This window comes from Salvia miltiorrhiza, chromosome 2 (assembly GCF_028751815.1).
Source record: "Salvia miltiorrhiza cultivar Shanhuang (shh) chromosome 2, IMPLAD_Smil_shh, whole genome shotgun sequence".
In the NCBI taxonomy this organism is placed as follows: Eukaryota; Viridiplantae; Streptophyta; class Magnoliopsida; order Lamiales; family Lamiaceae; genus Salvia; species Salvia miltiorrhiza.
This window is the reverse complement of record NC_080388.1, coordinates 54,576,396-54,590,400: the sequence shown is the minus strand read 5'-3', so window position 1 is coordinate 54,590,400 and position 14,005 is coordinate 54,576,396. Positions and strand designations below refer to the sequence as shown.

The 14,005-nt window shown below is 31.3% G+C and overlaps 1 protein-coding gene across 2 annotated transcripts; it reads right to left on the bottom strand.

The window, feature by feature from the left end:
* Positions 1-7,787: 7,787 nt before the first annotated feature.
* On the bottom strand, positions 7,788-11,100 carry LOC131010339 (mannan endo-1,4-beta-mannosidase 1-like). 2 transcript variants are annotated; one of them, XM_057937816.1, is made up of 5 exons: positions 10,533-11,100; positions 10,259-10,453; positions 8,689-8,811; positions 8,401-8,606; positions 7,788-8,328 (listed from the first exon to the last, which is right to left on the bottom strand). In XM_057937816.1, the coding sequence occupies exons 1-5, from the start codon at positions 10,851-10,853 to the stop codon at positions 7,914-7,916; spliced, it is 1,260 nt and encodes a 419-aa protein (XP_057793799.1). In that variant the 5' UTR covers positions 10,854-11,100; the 3' UTR covers positions 7,788-7,913. The 2 variants fall into 2 exon arrangements, with proteins under 2 accessions (XP_057793799.1, XP_057793798.1); XM_057937815.1 differs by having other exon boundaries at positions 7,788-8,606; positions 10,533-11,057.
* Between the last annotated feature and the right edge of the window lie 2,905 nt (positions 11,101-14,005).

Genomic DNA, 14,005 nt, shown 5'->3' with positions numbered 1-14,005 from the left:
TGCCTTTGATATGAAATCACTTTGTTGAAAAAAAGATAGAAACAAAAAAGAATAGTAGTAATAATGGTGGTGGACCAGTTTGATTGGGGCACACCAGACCAAAAAAGAAAAATATTAATATTAATATTAATAATAGGAAAAGAAGAAACACATAAACTGAAAAACCGCCAAAATAACGCCCTCGCAAGGCAGGTGTAAGTGACAGAAAAAAGTTTAATTGCGTTTGCAAATAAAGGAAAGAAAGCGAGAATGGCGGCCATGCCTTGGATTGCGCTCTCAGTTATCGGCGCCTCATCTAACTAATTACTACTTCCATATTTCTTACTGTTATTATTGTATCACTGTCACACAATAAAACTTCACATGTCAACGATAATATTACAATAGTAAATCAATATAAGTCCTAGGCGTGTTGTATAACATACCTCAGTTACATTTACATATATACACACTTAATTTGTCTTTTATTTTTCTCTTTGATGAAGTGGGACTTGAGATTTGAAATTTTGATATATGCTACACTTCTCGGGATTGTGAAATAAACTCATCTTTCCAGCCTTCTTTAAGACTAAGACTTTGATTCCCCTTTGTTGAAAACACCGCCCCTCGATCCTCTTCTAATCAAAAGTTGCAATATTAGAGAACAAAAAATTATTTTCAATCCTTAGACCATGAAGATTTACGATGTATGCAATATTTTTGGTGAAGGTGATTCTTACCAACACGTATTTTAGACACTTTATTTATGAGTTCTAACCTGGTTCCGGTGAAGATGTGGTATTCATATGCTCTGATCCTTCAACTCTATGTTCCTCTTGCGGGTGTGGGGCTTTCTTCCTTCCTCTTTTTCTCCTTCTTTCTCTTAACAATTATATTTTTTTGAATGGGGTGTTTGAAATACCTCTCTGCTATTGAACATTGAATCCGGTAAGATATTCAAAAACCAAGTGTGTTAGAAGACTGCCATTCATACTATTTATAGTGTGCATGACCTAATGGGCATATTAGTCCCGATCAGAATACAGAGGGGCACTTTTGTCATTCTAGGCTCCTCTCTTGGTTAAGCGGAAGGGTAAGAAGGTCTTTTCCTCTCTACGGTATTTTCCACGTAGGCCGACATATGGTTAGTTAGGGGTGGCGTTCTTTGCAAAAAGGAGCACAATGATCGTCTGCCATTCAGTTACAACGATCGCTATACAGGTGCACACTTCTTTTCCCGTACCAAGCTAAATTTTGTCCGTATTCTTCCGCTCTTGCTCCACGGTTCAGCTCTATATATCCTCAACCGTGGTATCTAGGTAGAACATATTAATATCTGCTCTAAGGTTATCTCAGAGCTTCTCTAATATCCTACTATGAAGGGATCTCCCTTAAACACAATCAGAGTGGGGTTTCTCCTCTATTCAGCTCTGACACGTATCTTTCCCTATTAATTATTTAGGGTATTCGGACTCCTTTTAGAGAAAACCTGGAGTTCCGAATACCATCCTCATCAATTTTATTGAATAAATATATCACTTGAGTTTGAATCTTAAATGACGATTTTTTTTAATGTATTGGTTTTAATTAATAGCGAATATATAAATTTTTAATGTGAATGCATTATTTTTCACGTTTTCACGAAAAATATAATTCTTACAGCCGGTCTTGCATGCGGCGGTCGCACTCCAGTGCGACGGGTCCGCCCCGACCCGCGCCCCAAACCCGAAATCCTGAATCCTAAATTATTACATTTGTTTATAATAATTGTTACTTTTAATAAGCATGAAATATACATTTGTTCGCACGAATGTATACTTATATAAATATAAGTATTTACTTTCATTTAATATAAAGTATTATATTTTCTAAACCCTAAATTCTATAAACTAAACCCTAAAGGCCTAAACCCTGTAAACTAAACCCTAAACCTGAACACTAAACCCTAATAGGAGTATTTACTTTTAATAAGCATAAGATATACATTTGGTCGCACAAATGTATACTTATATTAATATAAATATTTACCTTCATTCAATATAAAACATTATACATATCAATAATTACTTTTTCTTACGATAATAATTATTTGATCAAATAATAATGTAATTATTTATGCTTATTAAAAATAATCATTGTTATAATAAAAAGTAATAGTATTTGATATGGAGAAATGTAATGTTTCAAAAATATTATATTAATTGTAATTATTGTTGTAATAAAAATTATTTATTAGTATTATAATAAAATAATTATTATTATTATAAAGAAAGATAATGTTTTTAAAATATTACAATTTTCACAATATTGAAGTTTACTACTTATCTTAACATAAATATACATTTATGCGAACAAATGTATATATTATGCTTATTAAAAGTAACAGTTATTATAAATAAATGTAATAATTGGGAGCACTGGTCAAATCCAAGCAGATCAGGATTTCGGATCAGGAGCGCGGATTTGGAACCGGGTCGACCCGTCGCACGCCTGTGCGATGGTCGCACATGATAATTCGCCTAATTCTTATTATAAATTTATAATATAGCATCGTATCCATAATCATGTTATAGTTTGAAAATGGCGCCAAATTGAAGTGCACATTCCTTCACGAGCGACAAAATTGTACGCTTTCACTCTCTAATTGACAAAAAGGTGGAAAACTAAAATCAAATCCTAAATAGATTTTGGGGGAACATCTATTTGGAAAAGAAAATTAAAAATAGAGATAAGTCATCAGTGGAGCAATGATATGTTTAAGGTTCATGTCCAAAGTTAAATTCATATACATCTACACCACCGGATTATTAAAGTTGATTATTGGTAAGACTCTTCTCTTTCAATCATTAAATCGGGAATTCGAGTAGAGTATGAGTGTGTTTTTCTTTTTTAAGGTGTAATATATTTTTTTTAATTATTAAAGTTAATTTTTCATTGATCAATATTAACATCTGGTTCTTTTGTTAATTATAAAATTGAATTAAACAAATTAAATGAAAAAAAGTTTTTATTATCGATCATTTTCATGAATTATTATTCCTATATATAATTCAGCATGTGAGGTGACAAATTTTGTATGAGGTGGTTTTTTGTATGGCCGAGTGTACAGGAGATTTTATGATTTATACAGTAAAAGAGCAAATTGTTGCTCCGATGAAAAAACAACGGTAGTTAGAATTGATTAAATTAAAGTCGTGGATCCCATTAAATAATTAAGCATTATAGTCCTAATTCCTCGTGCAATTAATTGAATGATGGGTTAGACAGATGAAATAACTATCACTTTTCCAACTGTTACTTTTTAGTCACATGTCACTTTTATTTGGAAATTCTTGTATTTATAAAAATTACTCATCTGTCTCATCACAAATGTCTTAATTTTTATAATGGATGTCCTATTGCAAATATTTAATTCTTTTAAAGGATTTAAATTTATTAATTAATGAGCTCAATCACCCTACTCTCTCTATCTCCACTAACTCACTTTATCTACTAATTACATATTTTTTTTATCTCCATATTCAAAAGTCATGTGATATTTGTAATGAAACGGAGGGAGTATTATTTTTATTATTAAAAACTATCACTTTTACAAGTATTACTTAATTTTATTCATAATAAATAATTTTTATTCTTAATAACTATCACTTTTATATAATAAATCATGAGTCAAGAGTTGGATTCGGGCCAACTCGACCTCACGCATTGGACATTGGACCTTTTATCATGTATATATATATATAGTCATGTAGTCTAAACAATCGCAAGAATGTAGGCTTTTTAAGGATTACTTGATTATTTGAAAAGCAACTATATATTAGATCAATACTACTTCCAGATATTAGAAATTACGCAAGCAACTATATATTAGATCAATACTACTTCCAGATATTAGAAATTACGCAAGCAACTTAAAGGTTGCAGTATTGTCAGATACATGTATGTGTGTATATATATATGCGTAATAATATTAATGATGATAAGATAAGATTGATATTGTAATAGGTACTTAACTGCAGCTTAAAGCCAAATTAATTAAATGCATGCATATCTTTACATCTTTTCATGCAATAGATGCAATGGAACATTAATATTCAGCTTTATACCAACAATTAATGCGATATATACTCCACACGAGTAGGGACAAAATTAATATACTACTATTATATATAAATAATCAATATATTGTCTATACATTTGTGTGTCGGGGGCTCTTAATTTTTCCGGGAACTCGATGACGCCATTAGGGCAGCAAACGAAACAAATCGCTCGCGAACTATTTCAAGTTCGACACAAAAATATTTGTTCAAAATTCATTCGTCTCTTAAGCGAGTCGAACTCGAACCTAAAACGGAGCTCGATAAAATTATTATATATTGAGTTGAACTCGAGCCAGTGTATATTCGGCTCGTAAGCTTGCAAACATGTTCGACTCGAACTTGTTCACGAATATGTTCGCATGGGCTCACGAATATGTTCATGTAAATAATCTTGTATATTATCAATTAGTGTATTTATTTTACTATTTATTTATCAAAATTTATTTTCTAAATTTTATAATTGTATATGTATTTTTTTTAATTAATCCTCAAATAATATCATCAATACTTAACTATCAACAATGAGTTCAATTATATATTTTCATATAATATTAAAATAAAAATTAACAACTTATTGTTATAATTTTGAAATAAGATGCATATATAAAAGATAAGAATATCTATATATATATATACATATATATTTTTATATTATATAATATATATATAAAAATTAAAACATAATAATAGATGAAAATAGTTTGCAATCGAGCTCGAGCTCGAATAACAAGTTCTATATTAGATTCACGAGCCGAGCTCAGAGTAATAATTCGCGAAAAATTGTCAAGCTAGCCAAACACGAGCCAAGTTAGATCTCGAGCTCGTGCTCATTCTAATTGAATAATTTTCGAACCAAACTTGAGTTTAATATCTAGTATTTGTCAAGTCCAACTCGAGCTCAATTTAAAGCTCGAATTCAAATTTGAGCCAAACTCGAACCGAACAAAAGTTTCACGAATCGTGCCCAAACCTAAAGCTATTCGGCTCGGCTCGGCTCGTCACTATTCGTATAAAGCCCACCTTCATTCTGGCTCAAGCAAGAAATTAACAGCGTAAATACTTAATACCTTACATTAATTGTCTACTCCAACGTGAATTTAATTTCATTACTTAACTCGGCAAATACATGCCGGCTCTAAAAGGGTTGGTCAAAATATTAATGAATCATTAATATTATCCATTCGAATGACTATAATTCAAGTTTATTTCAATTTGCACACGGTGGTATAGTATTTTGTATAATTGAGCAATGCGTTATAAGGGTTTTACAATACAACCGATATATGGCCATTTATAAGCACTTTTAACATTTGGTTCACATTAATTGTTTTCTTTTATATAATTTATTCTAACAATTTACAAATTGTTACCATGATAATTAACTTTACAAATTATATAAAAATTAAAGTCCAGCTTATTCTTATTTTAAGCTAAAGAAAAAGAGAATGATTATTGAAATTGTACATATCCAATATTCATATGTCTTCCATACACACAGAAAGTTAGAACTTGTGAAAACACTAAAATGGAAACACGTACGTGTAGAAAACATAAAGCACAAGAACAACAAAGATGATTACCTAGCTCGATGATAACACACCTACGGTTGAGGGGCCACGCCCAGGGTAAATTTCCACTAGTGATGCTAAGATATACAAATGACTTACACGCGAAGACTCAATCTTCCTAGCCTCTATATCTTCCCAAACCGTTACCTACGTGAACAATTGAGAGCAAGCTAACAACTCACTCCCTAAGCTTGAAAGCTACACAGTCAACACTCAAACCCAATCAATCAATATTACTCCAACAGGCTGGAACAGTTAACACACCAAAAGAACAAACTTACGACCCACGCTTACAAAAGAAATAAGCAACAAACTAGAACACACTCACACAAACTGTATACTCTCAATATGCATGAAATTACTCTCACAAAAAAGTAGAATATCAGTAAAAGCAACAGCAAAAACGAATCATCTTCATTTTCATAGTTGAACCCACAAAGCAGCCAGGCAAAAGTAGGACTCTAAGGATGAAACTTGCGGTACAGATTAGGGTTCTATGAAACCCTAGCTTAAAAGACTCCAACACGATATGGAGATTCGGTAAATATATATTTGTAGATAGGCTCAAGTATATCTCCAATATATTATCTTCAAAAACTGCAAAAGTAGGCTGCTTATGTGTCTCCAGAAACTTGTAATATTGGAAGCAACTCATAAAGGAATGACAAGTAGAACTCATGAAGACACTCATGCTAGTTTAGACAATGATAATCAACTTAAAGTGTAAAAATACTCTAACAATTATATATTCGAGTTTTATTTTATTATATGTAATTTATAGATTTGATAATCCTAATAACAAATTTTGAAGTATCAAAATAAAAAAAATTATATATATATATAAAAAAATATCAACATGGAAACTCATTAAGGGTGTAAGTAATGTACTGAACCATGACTTATGAATTTATTTAATAAAATGATGAATTCATCATAAATCTTCACGATTTAAAGGTTAAAAATAATCATACTTTATACGATGTATATATGCCTAAACTTATTTAAATCACTATATATATATATACACAATATTGTCGGTACAAATAGTATACACCATTGGTGAATGAAGGGCATAGTAATATATAATTAATACTCCAAATGGGAGTATATGGGTATAATATGATCTTGCCATGGGAAAGGACTACAAGCCAAATGGGAAATTGATGTTTTGTCATAAATCAAGATAATTAATCATTAAAACAAACATAAAGTTAACTCAAGTGACAAAGAAATATAAAGCTAAATTAAGTGACAATAGATCCAGAGTCGCTACAAAGGAGAAATATATGAAGAATCCTCTTAAAAAAAGTATCATATATAATTCATCCTCTTAAAAATGATCAAATAATATAATCCAAAATCACTAGAATCTATCTAATATTTGAATAAATATTTGTAAACTCCAACAAATCCAAACAAGGGGGGGCCTAAATGAAAAGTAGAGCTGCTGATGCATCACCTTGTCTTGTGTTTTTTCTTTAGATGGATGCTTGCACACACAAAATAGTTAAAAAGTGGGCCTACGTATCATATATAAACCTAAGAAGATCCAATAATCACCTAACTTTGGCCCAATAGTTTTATGGTTTCTACAAATGCATAGTGAAGCCCGGCCGACTCTTATGGAGTACTATTATTTTGAATTGCCGACACATCCTAGCCTTATTACTTGATTTCATGACAAAAAAAGTTGCACGTTCAACTCTTTCTGATATTTTCTAGTATTAATAAGTTAGAAATGACATTAGGTTAAGGAGGGGCAGATCAAGACATCCTTGTTCTTAGGCATGCATTTTCATTTTTATGAGCCTTTTTATATACTTAAAATTAGAAATGCATGAGAAGTTCTAAAATTTTCAAGATTTTACATATGCTATGAGGCACATAGCATTTCTCCTACTAAAATTTTAACTATGATTGATATATAAATTGAGATTGATAAATTCTAATGAAGAATTAGTATATTTTGATTGGGACCGGGGCGCATTAATAAATTTTATTTGGGACCAATTCATCATAGTTAATACCTATTTTGGTTTCAATTCTATATTGACCCACAAATTAATTATTGTACTTTTATGACAAATTGATGGCAACCGGTATCTAATATCTAGACCACAAATTACTGTGTATTCATGTCCAATTCAATTGGTGATCTCATCATTTAACTAAGAAAACTATTATACATATAAAAATGATTTTAATATGAACAAAAATTTAGAAATGAATACAAAAGAATGAGATATTCCGTAGATATTAATATGAGTTATGAAGTGATGATGGTTGCATGGTGATGGGGCATGACGAGTCGATGGTTGTAATTAGTGAATAAACGAGACATTAATCCGTTCATTGCCCGAGATTGCCTGGAGATGATCCGAGCCGTTGATGGGTTCTGCGATAAGACGATCTGATAGCCATCATAATATTGATCCATCCCTTCTGCCATCACCTGCCAAACCAAGCTTCCACTCATTGTACCTCCACTTGTTGCATATCTGTATATATCTCTGTATACATCCCGCATGTACAAGTCCCTCTCATGCAAACCATATTTGCTCGACTTTCCGAATTCGGCAATCACCAATGGCTTCTTCAATATGTTCCTTGCATCTTCCCAGTGACTCCACATCCATCTCTCCATGAAATCCATTTGCTCATCCTCGCTTTTCCCAGGTAGCCTGCATACAATACAACAATTAATTAATAATAATTTAATTTGTGAAAGCATATATATTTGATGATGAACGAACCAAGCATCGGGATACGCGTGGATGGTGGCGAAGTCGATCTCTTGAACGAGATTGCTACTGATGAAATCAGTCCCAATTTGGTAGCCAGGATTGATCACTTGTTTTCTTTGGGGCATGGTGTCGCCATAGAAACCTTCCATTCCTATCTCAACCAAGTGTTTGTTGTCAATTGATTTCACGAAACGTGCCATTTCTTCAACCCATCCCTATATTAACATCAAGAAATTAATTATAGGTAGGGTTTTGTTTTTGACAATTAGTCTACGGTTAATTGTATTTGTTGCTCACGGTGATTGTTGCTCCTGAGAGGTCGGTTTGGCAACGTGGCTCGTTTATGAGTTCCCACGCCATGATTGTGGGCTCATCTCGGTAACGAACTCCTGTAATGCTGTTCAATCTTGTCACCACTCTCTGCAAACTCAAACAAATTATGCGCATCAACACTAATTTAGTTTCCCCTAGAAAAACACACATTTAATTTAATTTAATTTAATTATTCCCTCCGTCCCATCGAAAGTGGTGCGTATTCATTTTTGAGCCGTCTCACCGAAAGTGGTGCATTTTCTTTTTTGGCAAAAATTAGACACTCCTTATTTTTCCTTAATCACTCTCTTATTACATTCTATCTCATACTTTATCACTTTATTACCTTTCATCTCCTACTTTATCACTTTATTACATTCTCTCTCCTACATTAATCTACAACTCCTTAAATCTCGTGCCCAAAAGAAACGCATCACTTTGCGCGGGACGGAGGGAGTAATATATATGTGTGCTCAACTAAAGTAGTAGTGTATGTACTGCACTTATTTGTTCATGAATTTTACTTCCTTCGTTCTCTAATTTCACGTTCATTTAAAAATACCACGAATTTTAATAAAATAATTGAATTTATTATGAGTGAAATAAGGTCTCATCATTATAAGAATATTGAAGTGATTAAAGTGAAGTAATGATTCTATAATTTTTTAAAGCTTCGTGGAATATTTTTTACTAAAAGTAAAAGAACATGAAATTGGGGATGAATTAATAATAAAAGAGACATGAAAGTGAGATATTTATATATCTCACTTATAAAAAGGTTATTCTCACCTGATAGGCTGATATTATAATACTATAAGGTTTAGTGGCGGAGCAGGCCAGACACATGTGTGGTCCCCTAAATTTATTATTTTTATAAACAATGTTACTTGATAATTAGTATAAAGTTATATATATATATATTATGATATTTTATTTTAGTTGACATATTTATCTTTTATTGTAAGGTGAAAATTTATAGTGAGTGTATAAAAATTAAGATTTGACTTTTCTTATTTTTAAATTAAAACTTATTATTTGCTTTTTAGCTTGAACTGTTTTAATTTTGTGCGTAGTTATTATTGAATGATTGTTTAAATATTTATTAACAAATTATTTTATTTTTGTAAGATATATATATTTTAATATCTTGATCTTGTGTTATATACTCCCTCTTTCTTTTAAAAAATAGTACTATATTTTTTTTGTCATTTTATACACATCCAAAAAAAAGTCATTTTTCATTTATAGACACTACCCCACAATATATTATTCTCGATATATCAATTTATTTACCTATTCTATCAAATGGTGGACTCCTTTCTTTACTCACAATGCAATTAATTATCATCATTAACACTGCCTTTAACAATACATTTGATTTTTCAATATTTTGATATAATTAAATGGTATTATGCTTTTATCAATTTCTATATATATTTAATTTTTTAAAATTCTACTTTTGATTATCTTTTAAAAATATATTAAATTGACCATTGAGCAACATTTTGGGCTCATCACTACATATATATTACATTTAATGTTCTTAACTCCTTACCCTAATATGGTTCTTGTAGTAATCTTTGATGAGTGGATTTGTGTAGAAATCATCATCGCCATCAACTTGTGCTCCTGCATTTCTTGCCCATTCAGCATACTGCGCTTTCCCTCCAAATTCATCGAAATTATTGACGAAGCTAAGAATGAGACGAATTCCATACTTCGTGGCTTCAGAAATCACAAAATCCAATCCCTATATTATATATACTCATTATAATTCGTTAGTATTAAATACATACGTAGTATTAAATAAATACGCATAAATAACGTACCTGAAAGACACGTTCGTCGTATGTTCCCGGCGAGATTTGAAGGGCGGCGTCGCCTCCGTCTGCAAAAGCCCACGTCCGGCACACAGTGAGGCCGGCGGCGGAGGCTTGGCGGAAGACGTCGGAGACCTTGTGGCGATCGTCGGGATCGGCCGCCACGTGCATCATCCAATACGCATTGAAGCCGTTGAAGAGAAACGGCGATCCTTGGACTACCAAATTGCTTCCCACAAATGCTAGATTTGAGGGAACCTTGCGGCCTTGGCAGGCAAGACCTCCCAACAATATAAACATAAACATAGTTAGAATCGAAGTTGAACCCATTTTCGACTATTTTAATGATGTTGGAGGACTTTTTTTATTAAGACCCTATGTCTATATATAATTAATTATACGTTAAGTAAATGAATGGGATTTGAATTATAAGATCCGTTGTGCAGCTTTCTTTAAGTTAACAATTTATCTCATGTTGACCGACCTATCATGCTGAATTGAGTAGATGTACGTGGACTTAATGTTGTATTAAATTGAACAAATGTAAGTCTAATATGGAAAATTCATAAAGTAAGGTAGCGTGTGCGTAACAGTAAGAAAGAGCAAATCAAAAATGACAAGTGTTAGCTAGCTAGTAAGCTAACGCGTGTGTGGGTGTGGCATCGATCGTGGTTTGGATTAAATTCCAAATTTCCAATAAGCTGAATTATTAATTTGTGATATTATCTCAACGGTTTGGAGGCGGCCGACTTATTGTGTTTATGATAGATACCACTACTCTTATCCATCCATAACTAATTAAATCAGTAACCATATGAAATTCTGTTTTGTTCTAAACTAAAAGAGACATGTTGAGTATTAATTGGGGCTAGGTAGTGATTGTGATCGAGGATATATGATCAGATCGATTAACCAAAGTGATGTGGACTATATATGTGGCAGGTATGCATTAATTCCGTATATTGGGTCAAGTCCATCACAGCCGACGTGAATCAAGGCCCATTGGGCTCTAATACGATAAGAACTGCTAGGAACCACTCCAGAAGCGAGTTTTTACGATTCTGCCCCACAATTTAGTGTATATTACCGTGTATCACTCTTAATTTGTTATAATATTTAATTATATTTTTTTCAATTTTAATTTATTATACTTTAATATAATAAAATTATAATTAACAAGGGTTCACTCATCCAATTAGAGTTTATTATTATTTTTTATATTTTTTTTGAATTATTAATTGATTATTTGGATTAATTAATTCAAAGTTAGGGTATATAATTTTTAAAATTTTAATTTTTAGTGATAAATATTAATTAGAGTTTATAATATAATAATATTTTTAATTTTATAACAAATAAATATAAAATAGATAAATTAAGAGTAATACACAGTAGTACACACTAAATTGTGGGACAGAATATCTCATTCGAGATTTTACCATCTCATATTTAATGCTAACTTGGATTATTAAACGTGTTCCACCGTGATTGGCCCTGCCAGAATATCCTAATTCACTGCAATTGTCATTGACCATGAATAACATCAATCATGTACTCGCCGACCTATATCATATTGGATTAGTATAACTAAAAAAAGATAAGAAAAAATACTAACTTTATTAATTGAAGATATCCGCCCATGGTTAGGTGCCAACATAAACCGACATAAACGAGATCATGTGGCAGATAATTGGTTCTTTTTTGTTTTTGTTTTTGTTTTTAAATATAAAATGTGGGTTCTACGCATTTAATTTAGATATTAATATAAAATTTAACATATTCTTTACATACTTTATTAAAATTTCCTATTTTTCTTTACATATTTTTTTTCCAACTTAATTACTAACTCTCTCTATTTTCTCTCAATTATTCTCAAAATTGCAATTCCCCTTAATAAATAAGGAATTAATTTTACTATTTTTTTTATCTATTAAAAGTAATCCTAAAAAGTAAATGTCTCTATTTGTGAAGCTTTAAATGACATTATCACGAACATAGTCGAATTGGTGGAAGAATTTGGTGTTGATTGTGAGAAATTAGGGTATGTGGGATCGTGTTGAGTTTGAGAGATGAAGCTGTTGACTTGAAAGTGAAGAATGCTAATCAAAGGGAAGAAGAAATTGCTGATCCAAGTGGCTGACTAAGAGGCTGTTTGGCTAAGCTTATTTTAAAGAGCTTATAAGTTCTTGGAGCTTATAACATGTAGTTTCTTAAAATCTTATAAGTTGTTAAAGTGTTTGGATAATTAAGTTTATAAGCTAAAAAGAGAATTTTTAGTTAGAGAGAGAAAAATTGTGTTAGAAAGAGAAAATAAAAAAAAATGAAATTAGAATGATATATAATGAAAATAAAAAATTATAATTGAGTTATTTTTATAAAATAAGTGTTGCTTATAACTAATAAGAAAATGAGAAAATAAGTTGGGATAAATGAACTTAGTTTTTTAGAATTTTAAAGCTTATTATAAGCTCTTTAGGAGCTTATTTTTTAAAGAGCTTATAAGCTCAGCCAAATACCCTATTAGTCTTTATTTATCAGTGTTCCATGTGTCAGGAATCTGGAGATATGAAGAAGCCAAGTTATAATTATGTTTCTATTTTATCTTTTGAATTAGTTTTGTGATTCACGTAACTCTTTCTGGAACCATCACGCAAAAGGAAAGTTATCAAATTCTTTTCTACGAACCTCCTCCCTATATGTATCTTTCTTACAAAGTTACAATATTTCTTATCTGATACATCAAAATGACACTAGAAAATTACACAAAAAGATACATTATCAATTTACACTGAAGACATCCTTACTACACATTAGGTATTTTCTTTTGTTTGTTGGATCGATGATCAGATTCAACGCAACTCATCAAAAACCAATCCTTGTTTTAGATCTTTATGTTTTTATATTATTTTATTATTTACAAAAAACAATTGATAAAGGGGTGTTAGGGAGCTTAATTAGTTGGTTATGGCAAGTTGGAGACGATGTCACTTCAAGAAATCACGGTAGAAATTTCTAAATATAGAAGATCTATCACACGTGGGTTGTTATTAATTTTACATCCGTCCCGCGAAACTTGAACAACTTTTTTTCGGCGCGGGTTTTAAGAAGTTAGTATTTTATTTGTTAAATGTAATAGATAAAAAAGTGAAAATGTGAATAAAATAAAAAATTGCCATATAAGGAAAGTACTCAACCTATGTTGCACAGGTGCGAGGGGGCGGGTGCTGGAGCGATACGATTCGGATGCGGGGATACGAATTTTCAAAAATTATAGGGTACGATTCGTGAATGATACATCTGTTATATTTATATATATTTTATTATATGTGACCAATCAAATTGAAAAAAGAAAAGAACATTCACAAATTAAATATTGCATTGCAAATATAAGTTAAAGTAAAAGTTTCAATAATGAAGTTCTTCAAAAATTGCAAAAGAGCCCAAAAAAATGAAAAAAAAAATCGCATTGCAAATATAAGTAA